This window comes from Scyliorhinus torazame, chromosome 3 (assembly GCF_047496885.1).
Source record: "Scyliorhinus torazame isolate Kashiwa2021f chromosome 3, sScyTor2.1, whole genome shotgun sequence".
NCBI lineage: Eukaryota > Metazoa > Chordata > Chondrichthyes > Carcharhiniformes > Scyliorhinidae > Scyliorhinus > Scyliorhinus torazame.
This window is the reverse complement of record NC_092709.1, coordinates 154,949,633-154,976,521: the sequence shown is the minus strand read 5'-3', so window position 1 is coordinate 154,976,521 and position 26,889 is coordinate 154,949,633. Positions and strand designations below refer to the sequence as shown.

General features: G+C 50.5%; 1 protein-coding gene across 11 annotated transcripts in view; it reads left to right on the top strand.

The window, feature by feature from the left end:
- LOC140408764 (prominin-1-A-like) overlaps positions 1-26,889 on the top strand; it is a 362,788-nt gene that overhangs the window by 32,777 nt on the left and 303,122 nt on the right. For 9 of the 11 annotated variants that reach the window (XM_072496410.1, XM_072496411.1, XM_072496416.1 and 6 more), the window contains one exon: positions 22,327-23,001. The exons of the other annotated variants lie outside the window; for them this stretch is intronic. In XM_072496410.1, the coding sequence (XP_072352511.1) occupies positions 22,779-23,001 (223 nt within the window). In that variant the 5' untranslated portion in view covers positions 22,327-22,778. The remainder of the gene's footprint in view (positions 1-22,326; positions 23,002-26,889) is intronic. 11 annotated transcript variants of the gene reach the window in all.

Below are 26,889 nucleotides of genomic sequence, written 5' to 3'. Positions count from 1 at the left end.
GCTGGAGGTGGGGGGGGGAAGAATGACCGACAAGGCCACATCTTATGTGATGCGGGCAAGGATGAGGGCTTCCCTGGTCCTCCGAGCATGCCAGCCCCTTGCTGCTGCTGCACCTGTCCTCCAACCTCTGGGTGGTCCTGCGGGTCCTCCTTGGGCTCGTCCTACAGCCACTCCTGGTTTGGGGCCTCCTTCTTGGAGATGGGCATATGTCCCTCCACCGCGTCACCCTGCTGCTGTGCCAGGTTGTGGAGGGCACAGCAGACCACCACAGAGCAGGCACCCTTCTGGGGCGTGTACTGCAGTGCACCACCAGAGCGGTCGAGGCATCTGAACAGCATTTTGAGGAGTACGATACATTGCTCCAATGGCAGCCCAGGTGGCAGCATGGGCTTCATTATATCGGGTCTCCGTACTGGCGTTATTAGCCAGGTCCCCGGCTGGTACCCCTTATCCCCCAAAGCTAACCGGCCGTTATGGAGTGATCCTCAAGAAGGCCAATCTGACTTCGGAAGCTGTGATGGTAGGTATGGGTGTGTCATAGATTATCATAGAAATTACAGTGCAGAAGGAGGCCATTCGGCCCGTCGAGTCTGCACCGGCTCTTGGAAAGAGCACCCTACCAAGGTCCACACCTCCATCCTATCCCCATAACCCAGTAACCCCACCCAACACTAAGGGCAATTTTGGACACTAAGGGCAGTTTAGCATGGCCAAGCCACCTACCCTGCACATCTTTGGACTGTGGGAGGAAACCGGAGTACCCGGAGGAAACCCATGCAGACAAGGGGGAGAATGTGCAGACTCCACATAGACAGTGGCCCAAGCCGGAATCGAACCTGGGACCCTGGAGCTATGAAGCAATTGTGCTATCCACAATGCTACCGTGTCTGTGGCTGCTGGGAACGTTCTGTGGAAGCCATTGTCTGACCTTCGGATGGTGAATTTGATTTTCTCCATTTGGAGAGATTCCGAGAGGTCGGACAGCCAGTCTGCAGCTTTGGGTGGTGCTGTTGACCGCCAGCCGAACAGGATTCTACGGCGGGCGATCAGGGGGGCAAAGGCAAGGGCGTCTGCCCTCCTCCCCAGGAATAGATCTGGCTGGTCTGAAACGCTGAAGACCGCCACCTTCGGGCATGGCTCCACCCTCATCCCCACCACTTTGGACATTGCCTTGAAGAAGGCTGTCCAGTACCCCGCAAGTCTGGGGCAAGACCAGAACATGTGGGCGTGGTTGGCCGGGCCTCCTTGGCACCGTTCACATCTATCCTCCACCTCCGGGAATAACCTACTCATACGGGTTCTTGTTAAGTGGGCTCTATGTAGCTGCGCCAGGCTGAGCCTTGCGCACATGGAGGTGGTGTTGACCCTGTGCAGTGCTTCGCTCCAGAGTCCCCACCCTATTTCAATCCCCAGGTCCTCACATTTCTTTCTTGTTGTGTCCAGTACGGTGTCGGCCCTCTCTACAGTTTCCTTTATCTAGCATGCTTGCGTCCAGTAACTCTTCCAGTAATGTCTGTCATGGCGGTTGTGGGTACGTCCTTGTCTCCTTTTGTAGGAAGTTTTTGAGTTGTAGATACCTTAGCTTGTTCCCCCTGGCTAGCTGGAATTTCTCTGTCAGTTCGTCCAGGGTTGCGATCCTGCCATCTGTGTATAGGTCCCTGACTGTCAGTGTCCCTCCTTCCTGCCCCCACCTTTTGAAGGTGGCGTCAGTCAGTGCTGGTGTGAACCTATGGTTGTTGCAGATGGAGCTTTGTCCGACATTTTGGTCAGGCCAAATTGCTGCCGTAGTTGGTTCCAGGATTGGAGGGTGGCTATCACCACCGGGCTGCTGGAGTGCTTTTTGGGTGGGAATGGGAGCGTTGCCATGGTGACGGCCCTCGGGGAGGTTCCCATGCAGGAGGCCTCTTCCGCGCGCACCCACTTGGCTTCTGGCTCCTTGATCCATCCCCTTATTCGCTCGGCCGTCACCGCCCAGTGGTAGAATTGTAGGCTTGGGGGGTTAGCAGCCCCCCTTCTGGATTTTGTTTTTTGTAGACCTTTGGGATCCTCGCATTCTCTTCCCCCCCCTCCCCCCCAGTACGAACGCCATGATTAATTTGTCCAGTGCTTTGAAAAAGGACTTGGGGATGTAGATCGGAATGGATCTAAGTAGGAAGAGGTACTGGGCAGTACGTTCATTTTGATCGTCTGGACTCTCCCCACAAGGGAGAGTGGGAGGTGTGTTCCATCTTTGCAGGTCCTTTTTTACTTCCTCCATCAGACTGGTGAGGTTCCATTTGTGGATCCCTTTCCAGTCATGGGCTATTTGGATCCCCAGGTAGCGGAATTTGTGTTGGGCTTGTTTAAACGGCAGTCCCGTTAGTGCTGCCCCCCCCTACTTGTGGGTGTACCGGGAAGATCTTGCTTTTGCTCATGTTGAGTTTGTAGCCTGAGAAGCGCGATGATTCCAGCCATGCTGCTTTGTGGGTCTGAAATATAGAGGAGCAGGTCATCTGCATAGAGTGAGACTCTGTGCTCTCTGCCGGCCCTTCGGATCCCCCCTGAGCGCGATTGCTAGTGGTTCGATCGCTAGAGCGAACAGCAGCGGGGACAGTGGGCATCCTTGTCTGGTGCCCCTGTGCAGCTGGAAGTATCTGGAGTTGGTGTTGTTGGTCCATACGCTCGCCATGGGAGCGTTGTATAGGAGCTTTACCCAGGAGGTGAACCCTGTTCCAAGCCCGAGCCACTCCAGTACCTCTGAGGTATTTCCATTCGACTCAGTCGAAGGCCTTTTTGCGTCTCGGGAGACGATCACCTCTGGTATTCTCTCCCCGGAGGGGGTCATTATCACGTTCAGCAGGCGCCTGATTTTCGAGATAAGCTGTCTACCTTTGACAAAACCCGTCTAGTCCTCTGCAACCACCTCTGGTACACAGTCTTCTAGCCTTTTGGCTCGGATTTTGGCCAGTGTTTTGGCATCTGCGTTCAGCAGTGAGATGGGTCTGTATGACCCACATTCCGTTGGGTCTTTGTCTTTCTTGGGTATCAGCGAGATTGAGGCCTGTGCTAACGTGGGTGGCAGTGTGCCCTTAGCTAACGAGTCTGTGAACATCTCCCGCAGGTGCGGGGCCAGTGCTGTTACCAATTTTTTGTAGAAGTCCGCCGGGAACCCGTCTGCTCCCGGCGCCTTACCCGTCTGCATGGAGCTAATGCTGTCCATGATCTCTCCCAGTGCTCATGGTGCTTCCAGGCCCCGTTTTCTGCTCTCCCCCACGACTGGAATGTCCAGTGCATCAAGGAACTATTTCATCCCGGACTCCCCCATTGGGGGCTCTGAGGTGTACAGCCCCTGGTAAAAGGCCTTTCAGGTTTTGTTGATCTTTTCTGGTTCTGTTTCTAATGTGCCTCTGGTAGCCCTGATTTGTGCAATTTCTCTGGTGGTTGCCTGCTTTCTCAGCTGGTGCGCCAACAGGCGGCTGGCCTTGTCTCCATATTCGTATAGGGTCCCAAGTGCCTGGCGGAGTTGGTGCACTGCTTTCCTGGTGGAGAGCAGATCAAAGTTCCTTTGTAGCTCTTTCCTTTTCGCCAGGAGCTCTACGGTCGGGGCCACGGAGTATTTACGGTCTCCCTCCAGTATGGAGCCGACCCCAGCTGCTGCCTAGCCGCCCTTTCCTCCCTATCTCTTTGCGCTTTGAAAGTGATGATTTCCCCTCTTAGTACGTCCTTTAGCGCTTCCCAGAATGTGGAGGGTGAGACCTCCCCGTTCTGGTTGTTCTCCGTGTACTCTGCTATGGCCCGCGATATCTTTTCATTGAAGGTTTTGACAGCTAGTAGGGCAATGTCCAACCTCCATGTGGGGCATTGGGTCCTGCCCGTCTCCAGCCTCACGTCCATGTCATGTGGAGCGTGGTCTGATATCACAATTGCGGAGTATTCCACTTTGTCTATCCCCGGAAGCACCGTTTTCCTCTCCACAAAGAAGTCAATTCTGGTGTATACGTTGTGTATTGGGGAGAAGGAGAACTCCTCCACAGGGTGGGTGAACCTCCAGGTGTCCACCGCTCCCATCTGTTCCATTAACTGACTTGAGTTTCCTTGCCAAGCTTGAAATGTTCCCCGTTTTGGGGTTTGATCTGTCTGTCGTTGGATTCTGTACACAGTTGAAGTCCCCCCCCCATGATTAGTCGGTGCGCCATAGCTATGTCAGGGATTTCTGCCATGGTCTTCTTGATGAAGCTCATGTCGTCCCAGTTGGGTGCGTACACGTTAACTAGTACGACCGGTGCCCCATCCAGGGCCCCGCTGACCATGACGTACCGTTCCCCTGGGTCCATAACCGTCTTTGTCGCCCTAAACATCTTGCTGATCAGTATTGCCACGCCCCTGACCCTTGTCCCATAGCAGGAATGGTAAGTTTGTCCCACCCAGCCCTTTCTTACCCGCAGTCGGTCCTGCTCTCTCAGGTGTGTCTCTTGGAGGAAGACTATGTCGGCCCTCCTATTTCTTAGGTGGGTGAGGACTCTGGATATTTTCACTGGGCCGTTGAGTCCCCTTGAATTCCAGGTGACTATCCTGGTGGGGGGGGGCTTCTGTCCCCTCGCTGCTGTGGGATTAACCATACTTATCTGGTGGACGCGCCCCTGCCCTCCGGGATTTCCCTTTGTTAGGGGGCCGTCCAGGATGGCTGCTGTCACTGCTCTTTCCATGCGCTCCGGGGTTTCCCTTTTGTCCAGGGGGCACCCGACATGGCCGCCTACTGTGTCCGCCACGCAGGTAGTCCCCTGCACTCTGGGGTCTCCCTTCGCCCAGAGACCGTACTGGGTGGGTGCTTGCAGCGATTCCTTGTTTCGAGCCCGTGGTTGGGGCACTTTGTAGCCCTATTGCTATTCCTTTTCTAGCCTTGTTTGTCCCTCCTTACCTGTGTGTCTTTCTCTCCCCCCTCCCCCCCCCCCCCCCCCTCCCCCCCCTCCCCGGTCTCTCCCTCCCTGTGTCTCCTCCCTCCCCCCCTTTTCCCCCCCTCTCCCGCATACCCCTCCTTTGTCCCTCTTTCCCCTGTTCCTATCCCCGTTTGCTCTCCCGCCTCTGTTAAGTGGTTTCCCCCCCCCCCCCCACCCCCTTGTTGGCGCCTTCCCCCTGTTGGGGGTGCGCTGCGGCCCTGCTTTGTTGCATGCTCCCGGCGCTAGCTTTCCTGCTAGTGCAGTGGCCCCCCTCTTGGGAGTTACTATCTCTCTTCTCCCTTGCCCGGCCTCTGCGGTTTTCTGCCCTCTCTACCCCCATCCTACCCTGCACTCCTCTTGCTTGCTCTCTCTTCTCCGCTACTCTCGTTCCCTCGTGCTGGGGCCTGGTCTCCCACCTGAAGCGGACCTCGGGCAGTGGTTTGCTTTTTGTTCAGGGTGCGCTCGCCGTGGGGGCGGGGGGCCTGCCGTGGCCTGCTGTGGCCTCAACCCCCCCTCCCTCGTCGTGCTGTTGCCCCTTGCCAGGGGCCCCTTATTTCTACCCTAGCTGTTGTTTTTCCAGCCCATGCTCCTCGACAAACTTGTTTGCTTCGGCGGGGGCTGTAAAGAAATACACTCGTTCTTGGTATGTGACCCAAAGTTTTGATGGGTACAGCATGCCAAAACGCACTTCGTTCTTGTGAAGAGCTGCTTTCACTCTGTTGAATTTGGCCCGTCTCCTGGCTATGCTCTGTCCATTTCTGGTGGGTTGGGGAAAGTTTTCCTCCCCACTAAGTTGCGCAGCATCTTCATAGAATTTACAGTGCAGAAGGAGGCCATTCAGCCCATCAAGTCTGCACCGGCTCTTGGAAAGAGCACCCTACCCAAGGTCAACACCTCCACCCTATCCCCATAACCCAGTAACCCCACCCAACACTAAGGGCAATTTTGGACACTAAGGGCAATTTTATCACGGCCAATCCACCTAACCTGCACATCTTTGGACTGTGGGAGGAAACCGGAGCACCCGGAGGAAACCCACGCACACACGGGGAGGATGTGCAGACTCCGCACAGACAGTGACCCAAGCCGGAATCGAACCTGGGACCCTGGAGCTGTGAAGCAGTTGTGCTATCCACAATGCTACCGTGCTGCCCATCTTGGCCATGTATGCCGTGGGGTTTTACCCTCGATCCCCTCTGGTAGGCCCACTACCCTGACATTTTGCCTTCTCGAGCAGTTTTCCTGATCTTCCACTCTGCCCTTTAAGCTCCCCTGTGTTGTGCCCAGTCTCGCCACCTCCTTTTCCAGGGCCGTGATCCGATCGCTCCTGTCAGTCGCGGCTTTCTCCAGCTCCTCAATGGTCGCCTCTTGGGCTTCCAGTTTCTCCTCTGCTCTGCCTAGGGTGTGCTGCACTTCCGCCAGGGCCTTGGCCATTGCTGCCTGCACTGCGGCTGTTCCCTCAATGCCTCAGCAAAGGCTGCCTTCCAGTTCCAGTTCCCCCCTGGCCCAGGGGGAAAATGCTTCTGTCTGCCCAGTTCTTTTTGTTGAAACCTTCATTTTTAAATTCCTCCATGGTCTCGTCCTCTCCTACCTTGTCCAACTTTGTGTCATCTTCCTCAACATCTCAGTCCCCCATTGCTGGCTTTTTGTGCAGTCAGTCTTCACCTCACTGTATCATTGGCTAAGTGCTCAACTACTTTGATCTTACTCCCTGGAACTTCCTCTGCCATCTTCTGTCACTGTGAGATCTTGCTTTCACTCTCACTCCTCGCTCACCTTGTCATAACGTACGCTTCATTATTTCTTCTATCTCCTCAAACTTGCTAAGTTGAAGGTGCTACATTAATTCAAGTTATTATAAAACAGTCCATTGTGCTATTTATTATAAGCAATTTGATGGGAAATCAACTGGATATTGGTAAAATTCAGCTCAAAAATAATATCCCAGTTTAATAAAAAACTGAACAAAATAGGCTGCCTTGAAGTTCGAACACGACTTAAACCTTTACTAATTTGGTGGGGCATTCTGTTTAATTGTGGTTTTTAAGTGAGAACAATTAGTATGTTACTGCTAGATATCTCGAGTTGCTATTTCACTGTTCATAGTCTCATTTGCTGCACTCTATTCTGCCTACTCGCAAAGCACGGTGGTACAGTGGTAAGCACTGCTGCCTCACAGTGCCAGGGACTCTGGTTTGATTCCAGCCTTGGGTGACTGGAGTTTTTTTTACATTCCCTCTTGTGTCTTCATGGGTTTCCTCCGGGTGCTCTGTACAGAAAATGCAACTTACTATTTACATTTTTTTTTTTAAAGAGTACCCCAATTATTTATTTTCCCAATTAAGGGGCAATTTAGCATCGACAATCCACCTAACTTGCACATTTTTGGGTTGTGGGGGGTGAAACCCACGCAGATATGGGGAGAATGTGCAAACTCCACACAGACAGTGACCCAGGGCTGGGATACTAACTTGGGTCCTCAGTGCCATGGTCCCAGTGCTAACCACTACGCCGCTGCCATCCTCAAATGCAACTTGGATGGGCATGCCATGTGTCCTGCATGGATGACTGCAGAATCCCCAAGCAGATCTGTAGGAAACTGTCTCAGGGATCAAATGGTTAGTAGACACTATAAAAGGATGCCCTAAAAAAAGAGCCATACACTCTTTTGGGGAAACACTGCAGCTGGCTGGCTCATGTGGAGGAGAGCATTGAAACTTGGTAAAGCATGTTTTGAGGACCGTCTATACCAAACTTGCAACATCAAATGTGCCCAGATGAAGGCTAGAGTCATGGCAGCTACAGAATTTCCCTCCCAAGTACTAAAATCTTCATGGTGAATTGCCAGTCCTATGAACCGCTATGCTGATCTCACATTGGACTCCTCAGTTATGAGCGAACTCTGAGGACTATGAAATCACTTACAATGTGAACATACTTTAACAACAGGGAGTGTATAGTACCACTGTTTGGATCTTGAAAACTGTTGGCAACTTAAAGTCCTATGACACTATATAGAATCCATCCTGGGGATTTATTGGTTTTTAGCTCTTAAAGCAGCCAGATAAATTAATTCAACGCCATGTATTTGTAGATTTTGATTCTGCTGCTTGGTGCCTTCTCTGTTGAATGCTTTAAAATAAAGCAATCAATTAGTATGATAGCTTTAATCATCCTCTACCATAGTCCCGTGGCAATCTTAAAGGATCTCCGTTCTTTGATATTGCAGTGATTTTAGTGAATATTCTGTTTTGCACGAAGCAATCAAGAAAAACTAGGATTGACCCATGATAAGTCATATTTTGAGGAATTTTAGGAATGCATTTAAGTCAATGATTTTATGGATGGAATTATAGAATAGTTAAAGCATTTGGCCCACAGCCCCCTTGCCAGCAAGAGTAACAAAGCCAGTCCCACTCCCCACTATTTCCCTGTCGCCCTGCAATTTATTTCTCTTCAGATAATTAGTTAATTCTATTTGAAAGCCATGATGCAATCTGTCTCCACCACAATCTCAGGCAGTGCATTTCAAATCCTAACCACTGCCTCCGTTTTGTTAATAAAAATATTTGCCTCATGTTGTCTGTGGTTCATTTGGCACTCACCTTAAATTGGTGCTCTCAGTTTCTGCCTATCAACTTGGTCCAGACCCCTCAAGATTTTGCAAACCCCTATTAAATTTCCTCTCAACCTTCTCTAAAGAGAACAGTCCCAGCTTTGTTGAGCTAGCCTTATAGCTGAAGTTGCACATCCCTGGAACCATTCTCTTGAACCTAAAGGATAGTGTCCAGGATTAGATACACAAAACCAGTTGAGACTGAACCAGTGTTTTATAAATGTTCACTATATAACTTGTTTGCTTTTAGTCATTTGGTAGTATAAGACTTTTGTCAAAGCTTTTTGTCTTGCACTCATCAGGACAATCGCAAGAATACCAATGTCAGGAGAAACAACTTCATATTGTAAGAGAAAAGGGTGCTGATTGGTTGGCAAGTGGAGCCTGATTGGTAGAGGTGTTATCACCAGATAGTGGTGACTGACAGTTAACTGCCAAGCATTCCTTGCTTTCCTACTCAATGACCAAATCTTCCTTTTGATTCGGGAAAACCCAACGTATGTTATTTTTGTGGCTCTCAAACTGTACACCTGACTCCTATGTGACTTAAACGCAGCATTTTTGTCTTTTCACATCGGCATCAATCTCACAGTGCAGTTTGCGAGCTGTGAATCCGTGCAGGAGGAGTGTGTGTGCAGCAGTGGGAGGTGAGCAGGCCTGCCTCAATTCACCAACACACCCCAGCCTCCAAATGTGTTTAAATGCCCCCAAACTTCATACCTCCATCTATTTCATGCCGCCTCAGGTCACCCATGTCAAATCTGTGACTCCATGCTCCTCAAAACACCCATGCCATCCCATTTGATTTTCATGCCCTTTATCTTTCCCCATGCCCCTTCAGATCACACTTGCCACCTCTTTGACCCTGTGTATCTTTCATAGCCACTCGCCCTGTGTGCACCATATACTGTCCTCACATTCCATGCATTACCGATGGAAAATATTTTGTGTTCCTTAGGGAAAATATGAACCTCCTTTCTGTCTAGTAAAAGCCTCTATTTCATTGAAATTGAGAGAAAAAGGAAACTACGCACACAGTTCGACCTTTTGACTATCCCTCAATTTCAGAGATAGGCAGGCAACAGCATCGGGCGCAAGCGGCTAGAAAGGAACAGCATTCCAAAAACATTCTTTGATCGTGGGAAACATCGTTCTTGCGAGAAATTACACCTCAGCCGAAAAATGGACTCCAGCAATTCCATTAGCCAAAACGGGTCCGATTTCAAAAACTCTGCAAACTGAAGATGAACGATTTGGCATTGGCACGCTGACCAATTATTGTCTGTACGTAGTGATAGTACACAATTTGTACCAGATGTTTTCACCACAGAGAGTATGGACAGTGACATAGAATCCATACAGTGCAGAAGGAGGCCATTCGGCTCATTGGGTCTGCACCGGTCCTTGGAAAAAGCACCCTTCTTAAGCCCACGTATCCACCCTATCCCCGTAACCCTACTTAAGCTTTTGGACACTTGAGCAATTTACCATGGCCAATTCACCTGTGCATCTTTGGACTATGGGAGGAAACCAGAGCACCTTGAGGAAACCCATGCACACATGGGGAGAATGCACTGACCCGAGGTTGGAATTGAACCTGGGGGACTGGAGCTGTGAGGCAGCAGTGCTAACCACGGTGCCGCCCTGACATGCCCGACTTGAGGCCTACAACTGCTGAAATTACGGAATCTGTTGTGACAGAATCACCCACACAATCAGGGACAGTTCCTGAGTTGGTTTTGCCCGATGTAATACCAACCAGGAAGTGTACAGGAAGACACTCCTTGTACCCCAAAGAGCCAAGTTCCTGAACGTCGTCGTCTGCCAAAATGAGACTTGCGTACACCCAAGGGATTGTTTTGCTCATGTACATTTGTATCTGTAATGTAACAATGTTTATTACAGCATAATGTGTAGGGTCTGTGTTAGATTAAGTAAAACTGCCAGGGCAAAAGGAGAAGAGGGAGGGGTGTTATGCATCAGAGTAACACCATTTGCTGGTATAATGCCACGTGTCACACGATGATACCATTGAACGTTTCACAGCCTTTTGTGGAGTTTACCATTGTACTCTGTTTGCGTAGCATCTTGTAAATAAATTCCTTGCACTATGTTATATAAACTTTCTGTATGCCACCCCTGATTCTTTTTTGTTTGTGGCTACAACAAAGAACATAACAGAACCACATGAAAATGATGTGCAGGGGGAAATCTGACATGCGTCCTCATTCCCCTCATTTAAAATGGGGAACCCAATCTTAGTGGTGGTGGGAGGGGCCGTGAGTAGTGTGTGGCTGGGTGAGAGTGCCTTTTTCACACCAGGTAATCCTAATCTGCAAAAAAGTCAGAGGAAAATGGCATGTGGTTGAGAATGTGGAGGCTTTGCATCGGTGAGGTCTTCAATCCATCTTTAAATATTGTAGAGACCCATAACCGGCAACCACCACTGCAGCCTGCCTGTCCTACCAGATACTTCAGGAATGAGCCCTGCTGCTGCTTCTACGCTGAAATTCAATTTCACTCCCTTTGACTGTGACCAGCCTCTAGCTTCACAACTGAAGGCTATTTCAAATGTGAATTTAGCCTCATTAGTTGTGAGAGAATTTCCCAGCTGTAGGTTGTGTTTGTTGCTTGCTCCTGGATCATCCAGCTGCTCTGGTGACCACTGGGCCGACAATCCCAGTCCCTGAGCCTCCGCCATATTTTTCTGTGCTGCAGACTCCACTCCCTTCTTTGACCAAGGCTCTCTCCTTTTCAGGCCACTTTTGGTCCATGAATCCATATACTGGTGGGGAATCCTCCTCCTACCTCACCAATCTTCTATTTTGCCGATCAAACCCCCCATAAGTCCGGGAAAAAGGTCTCCAGGTCCACCACGAGCAGGATCTACCAAATAAGTGACCACCAATTCCATGGGCGCCACCGGAAGTCTCAGGGCTGCGGTGATCTCGACGGCCACTGGGGGTGAGTGTCCCCCTCCTCCATGTGGTGCCAGGTATGTGAGGACATGGCACAGGCGAGCACCGTCTCCTTGTTGAGGCAGAGCCTCCTATGGCACGCACTGTACGTTATTTGTTCGAATGACCAGCGATGCCTGTACACCCTGTGTTCCTTCCTGGCCTGATGGGCGGCTGGATCCTCAGCGTGTGGGGTGGGATCCAGCAGCACCACTAGGGCAAGTTCTAGGTCCAGTATTCCTGCCATAGGTGGTGCCCCCCACCCACCAGGAATACCAAGCCATTGCACGCCTAGCCGCAGTGGGCCACCCTCACCGGACCCCAGACCCTGTACCTGGACCGGGTTCTGGTCCCCTCCCCATGGCACTCACCCACCCTCCGGCCATGGACATGTCTCCTGAGCTCTGTTCCATCCCCTGGGTGTTCAGATGTTGGCTGCTGCATGTGTGATAGTTTCCCGCAGTGTTCATATACAGTGCGCAGGCATCCCGGTCAGATTGGGATGCTAGACAATGACTTCTACATGCTACATGGCCCGCCCACCCACGGGAATCCACATGGGTTGTATGAAGTGCTCACTTAGCCACGATTGCCATTCCCTATTAGCAGTCCCCTTCAACCGCACGGCCAGAGGCCTCAGCAGTCAGTGGACGTTAGGGTGGTCGGTGGGGCAGACACAAGGGTTTCCCCTGGACCTGGTACACACTATCCAGGGGTTGGAATGGCATAGTGGTGCCTGGAGTGCGCCCCCCCCCCCCCCCCCCCCCCAGCCATTTCTATTGGGTTGGTAAATATTCTGCATTTATTACTTTCCTGTTTGCAAACACCTTCCTTATCCATTCAGTGTTCGCTTTTGCTTTCACCTGGTGGTTTATTGCAAATCCTTAGAATTATATTGATTCCATAAGTAGTGGTTTAGAGAGAACCCAGGTGTCCATGTATATTGATCATTTAATAGGTACTGAAATAATCAAAGGCTCATGAAATGCTGGCCTTTATATCTAAAGGATTTGAATGCAAGTATTAGAGGCCATGCTGCAGCTAGTTAAATTGCAAATAGGCACCACACCTAGGAAGCACATCAGGAGTTTGGTTCTCTGTTTCACGATGCCGGAAGGGCAACTCCTCATTGTGTGGACGCCGATCCTGTTCCGCTGCGCCGGTCCAGTGCTGGCGGCGGGATTGATGTTCGGGCCCTGCGCCAGCGGTAGGATACAAATAGGTCATTAAGATCCATTTGCATCCCTGTTAACGGGCCAGGCACCATATTCTCCAAGCCCGCATGATTCTCCAGTCGCCTGCACTGGGAATGAATCACATGGGTGAGAATTGGTGCAGACCTTGAGAAATGTAGTCCTGACGTGGTGGAACTTGAGTGGGCAAAGGGGGTAACTCTTTTCAAGGGAGTTACCCCAAAGTCCATCGGAATGTCATCTCCCGTCCCACAGTGCAAAACCTCCCCACCCCCACTAGAGAACTCCCAGACACCTGGAAGCACCCTCCATAGTCTGGAAGCTATAGGGCAGTCCAGGCAGATGCAGTGAAAAAACATCACTGCTTAAAACTCACCTGGGCAACACACCAGCTGGCTCAGGCAGAGGAAGCAACACCTGTCAATTCCTGGAAAGAGAATCAGTGAGCTGGGTTAAACCCCTCAAATCTTTTACCTGCAAGCCTTTCATTCATATCTTTGTGAAATTGCTTTCACTAGGTTGTGATTGATAGCTTCCACACACATCCAGCTGTCTGCATTGTTTCCTTCATCTCTCTTCAGACTTGAATGACTTTGAATTGCCCAGCCGCGAAACTAACCAGTTAAGTGCTCTCATGTCCTCTTTTTCTCTGCAGATATCACTTGTCTTTTATATGGTGCAGGAGCCATCAGTCATAGCTATGAGCTTTGAAGAACCCAGCTACAAAACAAACCGCAATGTTTATAAACATCTAGCTATGATTGACAGCTCCTGAACACCTCAAAGACAGTTATGGAGGGCTCCCAGGAGGGGTCCCTCTGATTGGGGGGGGGGTTCACCGGGGGTTCACCCAGGCAGGGGTCTCTTTTATGGGGGGCTTCGAGGCAAAGGTCTCTCTTATGGGGGGTCTCTGGTGGGGATCTCTCAAATAGGGATCTCCATAATTGTGGGGTCTCTCTAATTGGGGGATCCCTTTAATTGGGGGTCTCTCTGGTGAGGGGTCTTTTGTGGAGTTCTCCCTCATTGGGGTCTCTGGTTGGTGTCTCTCATGAAGGGATCTCTCATGGGGGGCACTGTGATGGGGACCTTTCTCATGCGGCTATCTGGTTGTATATCGGTGGGTGGGGTTGGATCACCCTCATACTCTGGGGAGTTGGGGTGACCCAGCAAATCTTGGGGGTGGGGGCTGAATTACATTGCGGTGGGAGGAGGGGGCCTAGCTGCCGGACCTTGCTAGGCAATCCTTTGTGATCGTCGCAATGCATAAATTTGCATAGCTAAGGATTATGACTTGCTTCTGGATTCGTGCTCACGCTGGGAGCATGAGTCAGATGCAATTTAGCTCTGGTGGGAGAACATAGGGTTGGATTCTCCATTCCCAACGCCAGTATCGTAATCATCCAAATCCAGGCCAACGCCGGCTTGAGGCCAGTCAGCCATGCTCCGTCCCCTCAGAAATGGCATAATCGCCTCGCATGTCGTGTGCTGTTGCAAAGCTGTTGGCGCATCATCGGCAGGCCCTCCCGCGATGCTCCACCCCCGATGGGCAGAGTTCCCAATGGCATGGGACATACGTGGTCTCAGCGGTCGGGAACCCGATGTGGCGGCTGCGGACTGCGCCGCCACACTTGGCTGGGATCCATGCTGCTGGCCAGGGGGCCTTCCGTGAGGACTGGTGGGGGTGGCCAGGGGGTGGCCTGTGGGGTCATGGATGGCGGGTCAGGTCCGCGCACGGACGGCGCAATGTTGTATGGCGTGACTGCCGCAGGTCGTCAGCCGTGCACATGCGCGGCCAGGGACCCAGCCATTCTCCGGCCAATTTCGGTGCGGGAGCTGGGAGTTTCACCCAGTGCCGCTGCTAGCCCCCCACCGGTCCCAGAATCAGTGAAGGGTCGGAGCCGATTTTAGTCGTAAAACCCCAGCAAATTCTCCGTTGGATCTGGCACTTAGCCACTGAAATAGAAAATCCAGCCCATAGACTCTTAAACGGAGAATCCCGGCCCTTGTATCTGTAACTGGAAGAAGGCAGTTCTTAATGAATACTTGGCATCTGTTTTCGCCAAAGAAAGAATGGAGCAAATATTATGGTTTTTGAGAAGGGTGAATGTGGAATATTGGATAGGATAAACATAGTGAGAAAGGAAATATTTAGGTATTGAGCATCCTAGAAACTGGATAAAAGGATAAAAATAACCGGCTGGATTCTCCGATTTGAAGACTATGTGCTGAAGCCAGCGTGGGAACAGTGGCATTTTACGCCCAAAAAATGGAGCAAAAGCTGCACCGATCCTCTGAATGGTGGGGGGCTAGCAGGCATGCAGCGTAAAGCCCCCGACTTTAGCTGCGGATACAGCAGGAGAATTGCCGGGTCCGTGGCCGCGCATGTGCACGGCGGCAGCCTGCAGCGGCAGTGCCGTGCAACATGGTGCCAACCGCATGCGGACCCGGCCTGCCAAAAACTTCCCTCCTTTGACCAGGCTCACCATTCCCGGACCACCCCCCCACCAGTGCACCCAGCCAATGCCCCCCCCTGCCCGTGGAACAGCTCCTTCCCAACAGTGGCGGCGCTGGACTCTGTCTGCAGCCGCCACGCTGGGTTTTCGAAAATAAATAGCAGGAGTGACCTACACCGTTGGGAACCCGGCCCATTTGGGGAGGGCCTCAGGTGACTTCCTTGGGCCATGCTGATGGCGTGTGCTGTACACCGTTTTGGAGGGGGCTGAGCATCGCAAAAGCGGCGCCGCCCCTGATTTCGGCGTAAACTGGGATTCTCCGACCGTACGCTATTTTGGCGTCGGAGACCGGATCCGGCTAACAAAGTTCTGACCATTTTCCAAACACTTCTGTCTTCAGGTGTGGTGCTGGAGGTCTGGAGGTGTGCTGACCTTGTACTGTTGATAAAAGGAGGGGTAGGGATAGATTGAATAATTGGCCAGTCAGTCTAACCTTTGTAGTGGGAAGATTATTGGAAAAAATTCTGAGTCATTGTTTCAATCATTACTTAGAAAATAATTAATCAAGGGTGGCAGTATGGATTTGTCAAAGGAAGGTTGTGTCTAGCTAGATTGGGTAGGTCGCAAGGATATTTTGGGTAATACCTTTAATGTAGTTTACTGGATTTTAGCAAGGTCTCACATAGTTGACTGCCTAGAAAATTAAAAAATTATGGTGGAAGGTGGTAAGTTGGATCCAAAATTAGCTTAGTGGTGGGAAGCAATTGTTATGGGTGGATGTTTTTATGCCCGGATGGCTGTTCCCAGTGTGGTTATACAGGGCTCAATACTGTGTCCCTTTACTGTTTGTGGTGTATGTGGTGAACCACTGTAATAGGAGATGTAAGGTAGGACCTGCACTACAGGTTTGCCGGTATCTCCTGCCGGCTGGCTCCGCCCACGGAGAACTGTATAAATATGCATGACCTCCAGTGCCCTGCCATTTCGCCAGCTGCAGCAGGAGGCCTCGCATCTGACTGTAATAAAGCCACAGTTGTACCCAACTTTAGTCTTTGTGCAATTGATCGTGCATCAATTTATTACAGTCAGATTTTCCACAGAATGGATATGAGAATTAAGCCTGATCGCCTGTAGCTGGATCCGCATTCGCCTGACGCCAGAAAATACTTTACTCACTAGCTAGCATGTTTTGAGGCCTACATCAAGGCTGCGGACCCCGAGCCAACGGAGTCTCAGAAGATAAACGTCCTGTACTCCAGACTGAGCTCCAGCGTGTTCCCGTTGATCCAAGATGCCACGAATTACACAAAAGCAATGGGACTCCTTAAGGAACACTACGCGCAGAAGGCGAACACGCTCTTCGCCAGGCATGTACTCGCCACCCACTCGCAACTGCCTGGTGAGTCAATCGAAGACTTCTGGCAGGCCCTAATTCCACTCGTCCGGGACTGTGACTGTCAGGCCGTTACGGCCGCCGAACACTCGAATCTCCTCATGCGCGATGCCTTCATGACGGGGATTGCGTCGGACCCCATCCGAGAACGATTACTGGAAGGGGCCACGCTCGAACCTGGCGGAGATGAAAACCTTGGCGCCCTCCATGACGGTCACATCCCGTAACGTACAATCGTACCCCTCCCGCCGCGCTGCCCACCCTTCTACTCCTTCCTACCCCTCCTGGACCCCGCCGACGACCTCCTCAGCTGGGGCCCTGCCTCCCCAATACGCCTGCACCGCACGCCGATCCGCGCACCCCGGGGGTCCCCGCTGCTACTTCTGCGGTCAGCAGATGCACCCCCGCCAACACTGCCCAGCCCGCACTGCAGTTTGTAAAGCCTGCAGTAAAAAGGGCCACTTCGCGGCGGTGTGCCAGGCCCGCACAGCCGCTGTGATCGCGCCCGCTATCACCCCCTCCCCCACGCCAGACGCACAATGGGAGCCGCCATCTACTCCTCCCCGGTCCATGTGCGACCATGGGCGACGCCATCTTGTCCCGACCTTGCAATGTGCGCACCATGGGTGCCGCCATCTTGTCCCTCACAGGGTCTCCGGACGTCCCGACATCGGAACCGCACACGCTCGCCATCCGATGGCTACCCACAGCTCGCTTTGATAACGCTGGACCAATCTCGCGCGCACAACCTGGCCACCGCGTCGACGACGGTTAAAATCAACGGCCACAGGACCTCGTGGCTGCTGGACTCCGGGAGCACCAAAAGCTTTGTTCACCCAGATACAGTAAGGCGCTGCTCCCTCGCGGTCCACCCTGCCAATCAAAGGATCTCCCTGGCCTCCGGATCTCACTCCGTCCCGATCCGAGGCTTTTGTACAGTCACCCTCACGGTCCAGGGCATAGGATTTAGTAACTTCCGCTCTGTCCTTCCTAATCTCTGCGCTGCACTCCTGTTGGGCCTGGACTTCCAGTGCAACTTCCAGAGCCTCACCCTCAAATTCGGCGGGCCCTTACCCCCCTTACCGTTTGCGGCCTCGCGATCCTCAAGGTCGATCCCCGCTCCCTTTTTGCCAATCTAACTGTGGATTGCAAGCCGTTGCCACTAGGAGCAGACGGTACAGCACCCAGGACAAGACCTTCATGAAGTCCAGCAGCTGCTTAAGGAGGGTATTATCAAGGCCAGCAACAGCCCCTGGTGAGCCCAAGTGGTAATGGTTAAAACGGGAGAAACACAGAATGGTCGTGGACTACAGCCAGACCATCAATCGGTACACGCAGCTCGACGCGTACCCCCTCCCACGCATATCTGATATGGTCAATCAGATTGCGCAGTATCGGGTCTTCTCAACAATTGACCTGAAATCCGCCTGCCACCAGCTCCCCATCCGGAAGTCGGACTGGCCATACACTGCCTTTGAGGTGGACGGTCGCCTCTACCACTTCCTTAGGGTCCCTTTCGGTGTCACAAATGGGGTCTCGGTCTTCCAAAGAGAGATAGACCGAATGGTCTACCAGTACAGTTTGCGGGCCACCTTTCCGTACTTCGATAATGTCACCATCTGTGGCCATGACCAGCAGGACCACGATGCCAACCTCGATAAATTCCTCCGCACCGCCACTCTTCTCAACCTGACCTACAACAAAGAGAAGTGCGTGTTCAGCACGACCCGGTTAGCCATTCTCCGCTATATAGTCCAAAACTGACTTCTCGGGCCCGACCCTGACCGCATGCGCCCCCTCATGGAACTTCCTCTCCCCCACTGCCCCAAGGCCCTCAAACGCTGCCTGGGGTTCTTTTCCTACTACGCTCAGTGGGTCCCAAACTATGCGGACAAGGCCCGCCCACTCATTCAGTCCACCCAATTCCCCCTTGCGGCCGAGGCACAACATGCTTTCGCCCGTATCAGAGCAGACATCGCCAAGGCCCGAATGCGCGCAGTGGACGAGTCACTGCCTTTCCAACTAGAAGGTGACGCTTCAGACATCGCCCTTGCCGCCACTTTAAACCAGGCAGGCAGACCCGTGGCATTCTTTTCCCACACCCTTCATGCCCCGGAAATTCGACACTCATCCGTCGAAAAGGAGGCCCAAGCTATCGTTGAAGCGGTGTGGCATTGGAGGCATTACCTGGCCGGTAAGAGATTAACTCTCCTTACGGACCAACGGGACAAGATCAAAAATGATAAAATCTTGCGGCGGAGAATCGAGCTCTCCACCTATAATTACGAGATCTTGTATCGCCCCGGTAAACTCAACGAGTCCCCAGACGCCCTCTCCTGGGGAAATGTGCCAGCGCACAAGTGGACCAACTCCGGGCCCTACACGACAGCCTTCGCCACCCGGAGGTCACTCGATTGTACCATCTGGTCAAAGCTTGCAATCTCCCCATCTCCGTCGTGGAAGTAAGAACAGGCACCAGGGACTGCCAGGTCTTAGCGGAGTGCAAGCCGCACTTCTACCGGCCGGACCGTGCGTGCCTGGTGAAGGCTTCCCACCCCTTTGAACGCCTCAGCGTGGATTTCAAAGGGCCCTCCCCTCCACCGACCGTAACACGTACATTCTCAGTGTGGTCGATGAGTACTCCAGATTCTCCTTCGCCATCCCATGCCCGATATGACGTCTGCCATCGTCATCAAGGCCCTCAGCACCATCTTCGCTCTGTTCGGTTTCTCCGCCTACATCCACAGTGACAGGGGATCCTCATTCATGAGCGATGAGCTGCGTCAGTTCCTGCTCAGCAGGGGTATAGCCTCCAGTAGGACAACCAGCTACAAACCCCGGGGAAACGGGCAAGTAGAGTGAGTCCACATCCGGGGTGTCGCTCCCGACTTGGCTCGATGCTCCAGGACCGGTCCTTCTCCGTAGGCACGTCTTCTGAGTCCACAAGGCGGACTCCTTGGTGGACAGGGTTCACCTGCTCCATGCCAACCCTCAATATGCCTAGGTTGAGTTCCCCGACGGCCGCCAAGATACTGTCTCACTCAGGGACCTGGCACCGTCAGGTTCCACCCCAACTCCCCCCCCCCCCCCCCCCCCCCCCCCACCTCCCACTGTGTCGCCAATATTGACCCCACCAGACCACCCCCTCCCCTTTTCCGCACAAGAGGACGAAGAGGACTTCTGAACGCTCTCGGAGTTCCCCGATGACTGGCCAGTATCAGCACCGCCATCGGTGCCACCTCCACCACCGCCAGCACCGACTTCGCCACCACTGTTGCGCCGCTCCTAACGGAGCACCAAAGCACCGGACCGGCTGAACCTTTGACGGACTCCGGACCGTCAACATGGACTTTTAGTTGGTATGAAAATTGGCTTTGGGATTGATGGTGAGGAAGAAAACTGAGCTGCAGGAAGGTATGGATTGTTCAGATGGGCAGAAATGTGGCAGATGGAATTCAATCTGGAGAATGCATTTGATTAGGACGAATAAGGCAATGGAATACGCAGTAGATGGCAAGGATGTTAAGGAGACTAGGGAAGTAGAGGAATTGAGCCCTCTTGGGTGAAGGGGTGATTTGATCTAAGTTTCAAGATATTAAGGGGAATTAGTAGGGTAGATGGAAATACATTTTTATGCTGAATGACAGGATTAGGATGAGGGGACATAGAAAATTAGAGTTAGGTATTCTGGGGAGGTGAATTCGGAAACATGCAAATAATGGTAGGAATTTAGACCTCTACTGCAACTAGCTAGGTTAATTGTTAATTCTAAATCTGAGGTTCATAGATTTCTGTTAACCAGGATATTAAGGCATATGAGGCAAAGGCCCAGTTGGATTATCTGCCGCAATCACATTGCATGGCAAAGCAGATATCAAGACCTAAATGTCCTAATGCTATGCCTATATTCACACTGAATGATTCAAACTATCTTTTTGGAATTTGCATTCTGTACCTTTTCCACCTATTTCATTATTTCAAGGTGCCACTGTCACACTCGGCTGGTCCACCTCACTTCTTGCCTAGTTTATCTTTCCTGAACACTGAACTCTTATTTTGGCTTCTCCTGTATTGCCAGTGGCTTATCATATTTTTGTGACTGCTACATCACAGCCCTCTTAGTATTATTCACTGAGTCACTTGTATTTGATATATTTACTTCATTTATTGCAGTCTCATCCCAAATTCTTGCTCACTTCTCATTTAATTTCACTTTCTTTTGGGCAACATTTATCAAGGCAATTCTGCTGAAAGGTTATGACCTAAGCTTTTGGCTTTGTTTCTCTCCCCACAGATGCTGTCAGACCTCAGCATTTTCTGTTTTTATTTCAGATTTCCAGCAGCTGCAGTATTTTGGTTTTGAGGGTGGCATGGTGGCACAGTGGTTAGCACAACAGCAGGCACCCAGGCTCGATTCCGACCTTGGGTGACTGTGTGAAGTTTGCAAGTTCGTCCTGTGTCTGTGTGGGTTTCTTCCGGGTGCTCTAGTTTCCTCCTACAATCCAAAGATGTGCAAGTTAGATGGATTGGCCATGCTAATTTGCTACTTAGTGTCCAAAGGTTAGGTGGGGTTACAGGGATAGGGCGGGGAGTGAGCCTAGGTAGGGTGCCCTTATGGAGGGTCGGTGCAGACTCAGTGGACTGAATGGCCTCCTCCTGCACTGTAGGGATTCTATGAACTGAAAGTTACCTGTTGGCATCGACCAAACCTCATGCTGTGATTAATGGGGACTGTTTATCTATTACATTGATGTGGATGTGTAGAATTTGAATATTTATTTGTACACCTTTTCTTGAGTCATGCACCAACAAGGCGCGAGGATAGCTTAAAAATGCTCTTTTTATTTATTTCTTCGGCCCTTGAGGGATTGGCATGCTGCATTATGATGCTGGAATGGTCAGGACAACGAATTGCCATCTTGCATCTTCTGTGAGCTGTCTTCTATTGACTGCCATATTATCCAACACTGATATTATGATGACTTTATAAGGATTTCAAGAACAGGGCAGCACGGTGGCGCAGTGGGTAGCACTGCAGCCTCAAGGCGCCGAGGTCCCAGGTTCGATCCCGGTTCTGGGTCACTGTCCGTGTGGAGTTTGCACATTCGCCCTGTGTTTGTGTGGGTTTCGCCCCCACAACCCAAAAGATGTGCAGGGTAGGTGAATTGGCCATGCTAAATTGCCCTTATTGGAAAAATGAATTGGGTACTCTAAATTTATTTAAATTTTTAAAAAATGATTTCAATAAACCAGAATACACCCTGCATTCATAGCTAAATACACAAATAAGCCTTTTTTGATTTTATATTTAGCTTGTTAATACTGGTAAACTGCGTCACAGAATTTTTTATTTCTCGATGGTTTGCTTAAATAGTATCTTTATGACAAAAGTTAGAGTTTAAAATGTCCACTGTGTTTAGTTTGCAACAATGAGATTCTTTTATACACCTATATTGTCAAAGAAAAATACATTTTGTACATATTTAAGCTGTTTAAATAGGTTTATGGCAACTAATTGAAAGAGATAAACATGTCCTTCAATATGCAGCATTTTTTGTGAATAAATAAGTTATAATTCGAATATTTGGACTATTTTGTTACATTATTATGAGTTTGTTGTTTTTTCAATAATTATGATTTTGCTCTCTGTGGTAAGATTAGTGGTTAACGACCAGCTCATAAAAAATGTAAAGATCATTAAAGTTCTGCCTAAGTATTTATTTTCTACATTGAACACTGTTACAAGCTTGATTAACCGTTGTAATTTTCAGTCTAAGTTGCTGCATTTTTTATTGCAGATAACCGCCTTTAAGACATTCTGCTGGTGCCTGTACCAGCTAATACTCCCCAGTGGGCGGGTTGATCTACCGCTCTAACTACAGATGAGACTTTCTGCAGAGCATTAGTTGAAGGAGCTAAGACAGCAGCATCTTCGACCACTTTTCCGGCTGTCGTCTTCTGTGGCAGACATAGTGCACTAAATCAATTTCTGCAGAGAATTAATTTGTTTGGAATTTCAAATCTGAGTGCAATTTGAATACTGGATGAAGAACTTGGAGATCTCCATTAATTTTTTAACTGCATTCTATCAAAGTGGAAGCTGTTTGAAATGGCGCTGTCACAGAAACAAAGAAGCTGAAGTAACTCCCAAATTTCTTGCATTTGTATTGGACTACTTTTTTTCTATCCCTCTCAACCCCAGAAAATAAGATATTTCTTTGAAGCTTCTTGTTCTTGTGTACTTTTAGTCATGGCTATTACAGCAACAATGCTTATATTAATGCTTTGTAGTAGGACTGGAAGTGAAAGCCAGCCACGGAGCTACCCAATAGAAACTGAAACATTGAGGTTTGGGGCAGTACCTGCTGTGCACTATGAGACTAACGTATATTATGATCCTGGAACTATAGGATTCTTATTTCAAATGGCACGCACATTTCTACATGTAGTACAACCAAATCGTTTTCCTCGTGGTAAGTATGATTAGCAAGTAACAGTTGGAGTTATATCATCGGGTTTGTCTGCGCTGCCACTAATTACTAGCTTTATCAATGTTGTAGTATTGCCTCTCATTTGTGCTTTACTTCAGAATAGGCATTGTGAAAAGTTCTCAATTGCCTTAATATAAATATCTTTATCTGGGACTGTTATAATCTCAATAGTTCTTACTGTGTTAAGTAACTATATTTTTGAATGAAATTGTGATATTTTGCACTATTCACTAGATGGTTGAAAGGGTATTTCAGTTCAATCAAGGAATTTGTTCATCCATGTCCTGTATTTATTTATTTCTCATAATGGAATAGATTTTAAGTAAGGTGTTCTGGAAAAATAGCTACAGCAATTAATTTGGAAAGATTAATCTAAAGATCACTTGCTTTCTATGCTTCATTAGCTATTCTGTAAATAAAAATCTATTTTCTTGTACTGTACCTTCACCCATGTCTACACATTTATTTTAAGTAGATGATTGGATAGAAGTGCTTCTTTTGCTCCTGATTGGTAAATCCAGAGATCTGGTGTGACTGCCTGAGTCACCTAATATAGTTAGTAAATCCTATAAGCTCTTCTACCATATGTTGCTATGGTTATAATGAACGTCTTAGCCAGAATAGGAAACTGACAAATGATTTAGATCAGAATACTCATCTGAGTGCTTTCATAAGCTTTAATTACCCTTTATTGTAAACATTTCAGCATATATTCAAAACTATGCACAATCCTAATGAGATTACGTAGTATTGTGCAAAATGTTATACGTTAAGGAAAGCCCAAAATAGTTGCATGGTTCCAACAGAATACAGTGAGGCACAAGAAGAAGGTTACTAGTTTTTGTTTATGATGCATGGCAATAATTCTTCAATATGTTCAATGCAAAACAAGCATCAACTTGTGGGAACTGGTGATATGGGAATTGGTGATGTATCTTGGGGAAAATCAGCATTTTCACTATCTGGGCCTTGAACTTTGTTTCTACAGTAGTTCCACCAACCATTTCCTCTACTTCCTTAAAAAGCTAATTGCATTAACATTGTTTGAAGAATGGTACAGGGAAGATAACAAAATTAACAAGCTGAACCAAATATTTAGAAAATTAAAAATAGGCGAGATTCTCCGTTGTCCGATGCCGAAATCGGGAATGGCGATCGGGCGGAGAATGGCACCGGACGCCGAAATTGGGGCTGGTGCCATTTTAATGCTGGGTCGCGATGCCCCACCTTCCTCCAAATCGGCGTCAACAGGATGCACGACACTCGCAGTCGCAACCCTGTTGGAATGCCATTAGCCGCGATGCTCTGCCCCCGATTGGCTGAGTTCCCGACGTAGGGCACATGTGGTCTCAGCGATCAGAAGCCTGGTGTGCCAACTGTGGAGAGCGAGAGAGAGGGCATGCGGACAGTGACCAACGCCGCCACACTCTGCCGAGATCTGTGCCGCTCGCCGGGGGCTTCTGCCAGGGCTGGGTGGAGTGGTGGGGGGTGACGAGGAGGTGGGATGGCGGGTCAGTGTGGGTGGGTACGCGGTCCAGCATGACCGCCACCATTTTTTCCGGTGCGATCGGTGCGTGTGTGGGGTGGTGTATGTGCGGCTGCAGCTTAGCGTGGCTGCAGCTTGTCAGCCCTGCGCATGTGCAGCACGGGACCTGGTGATTTTCCAACCATTTTACATGCGTTCTGTGGGTGTTTCACACGGTGCTGGTGCTAGCCCTTCACCGGTGGCAGAATTGGTGAGGGTTTTGCCTGGATCACCAGTGATCCTCCATTGGTGTCGGCACTTTCCTTTACATGAATGTTGGAAGGCAAATTTTGACACTGAGCTAAGTAAGGTGATTTAGGGCAGACAGGCAAAGCTTGGTCAAAGAGAAAAACTTTAATGGATTGATCCCTGCACGGACCCTCCTCTCATCCCAGCAAATCCTATCCACTTACCTTTGAGACTTGCCTTTTCCTTGGCCTGTCAGTTTCAATAAGACCTTTAAACTTACCTGCTTTACGGCAGCTGGTGCCATTTAAAAAAAAAAAGGGGACAAATATCCTGGTTCAATCTCCGATAGGTAACTGGGAAAGATGTGGAATTGGCAGCTAAGGAAACGTTGGGTGGGATTCTCCATTTCAGAGACTAAATGCTGGCACCAGGACTGAATGCGGCATGGTCCATAGTCCCGAAGGGGGTTCGACTGCTGGAGCCATTCAGGACATGCTAATGGGCCAGCATTCGCACCACGTGAAATTAGTGCAATTCCAATGCACGCCGGCATGAGATTCTCTGGGGTCGGGAATGACACTGGAGTGCCTGACCTGATGCAGATAAACACTTCACTCCCCACACTTTCATTCCAGCCAAGAAGATGGGACCCTGGAGAGTGGCCCTGAGATTCGTGGACGCAGAGCTTGGGATATTGCTGGATACCGTGGAGAAGAAGCGGGATGTCCTTTCCCCGTGGTGGGAAGGAGACTGCCACTAGCCAATGTCAACTGGGCCTGGGCGGAGATGTTACAATGTCCCTATGACACTTGTGTCACCTCAGCCCCCACATCATCACTACTCATGATCTCATCATGCATCTTATCTTGTGTCTTGCAAGGTCACCTAACGACAAAGTGGGACCGGCTGTGTCCACTGCCCCCAGGCACAACCCAGCAACTCTGACGATGAGACGGGACCATCTGAGGTCCATCAACCCCAGCTGCTACCCCGCAACTCCCCGGAGCACAAGTCCGGGGACGACTCCGACGACTCGTCACTGCTATCACCAATGCCCTCCACGAAACCCGGGTTCAACTCTGGCCTTGGGTCACTGTGTGGAGTTTGTACATTCTCCCCATGTCTGCCTGAGTTTCCTCTGGGTGCTCTGGTTTCTTCCCACAGTCTAAAGATGTACGGGGTATGTGGTTTGGCCATGCTAATGTGCCCCTTGGTGTCCAAGGATGTGAAGGTTAGGTTATGGGATTGCAGGGATAGGGTGGGACATGGACCGGTGCAAACTCGATGGGCCAAATGACGACCTTCTGCACTATAGGGATTCTATGATTCTATACCAGAGACACTCACCTCGGTGGGTGTGACACACATCCTGCAGTACATCAGGTGGAGGTAGGAAACCCCCCCCCCCCCCACTAGGGCGGGCTGACCCCAGGGACTAGCTGCCGTCCAGATAAGTCTTGGTCTTGGTCCCATCAATGTTGGACATGCAGGCGCAGAGCCGGTGACTATATGAGGGGTGTCAGCAACCATTCAGTGGCTGCAGGTGCAGTTGGAGGTGTCCAACCGCCTGCAGGAACAGGAGGCGGTGCCGACAATGCGTGTCACCCAGTCCAACATTGCACGGGTGGTGTCCGCGGTGGTGATCTTCGTTGTGAGGGTCACGGCCATGTGTCAAGATGTCCATGGCCTCGGGCACAGTGTGCGGGCAGTGGCTGAGGCACAGGATGGGGTAGCCATGTCACTGACAGACATGTACCAGGGTCATATGCTGCGATGCTCCAGAGAGTGGCCCAGTCACTACAGGCCATGGCTGCGGGTTTCAAGAGCATTGGGCGGGCGCTGGATGACCTGAGCCAGTCACAGAGGGACCTGCCGTGGTTACTGAATTACGTTACACAGTCCCATAGGGATGTGGCACAGTCCCTGTGCTCCATGGCCACAAGCATTGAGACCTTGGTCGTGACAAGAGTGGGCCTCCAGGACTGACAATGCCAGGTCACGGCGGAGCCCTTGGAACTCGCTCCGGACGCGCCATCATCCCAAGGAGTAGCCCGGGGGGCCATCTGGCACCCCGAGAGAGGAGGTGATGGGACCCATACCGGTGACTCCCACACGAGAGGCGCTTGAACACCGCAGCCCCTCTGAATCACCTGCAC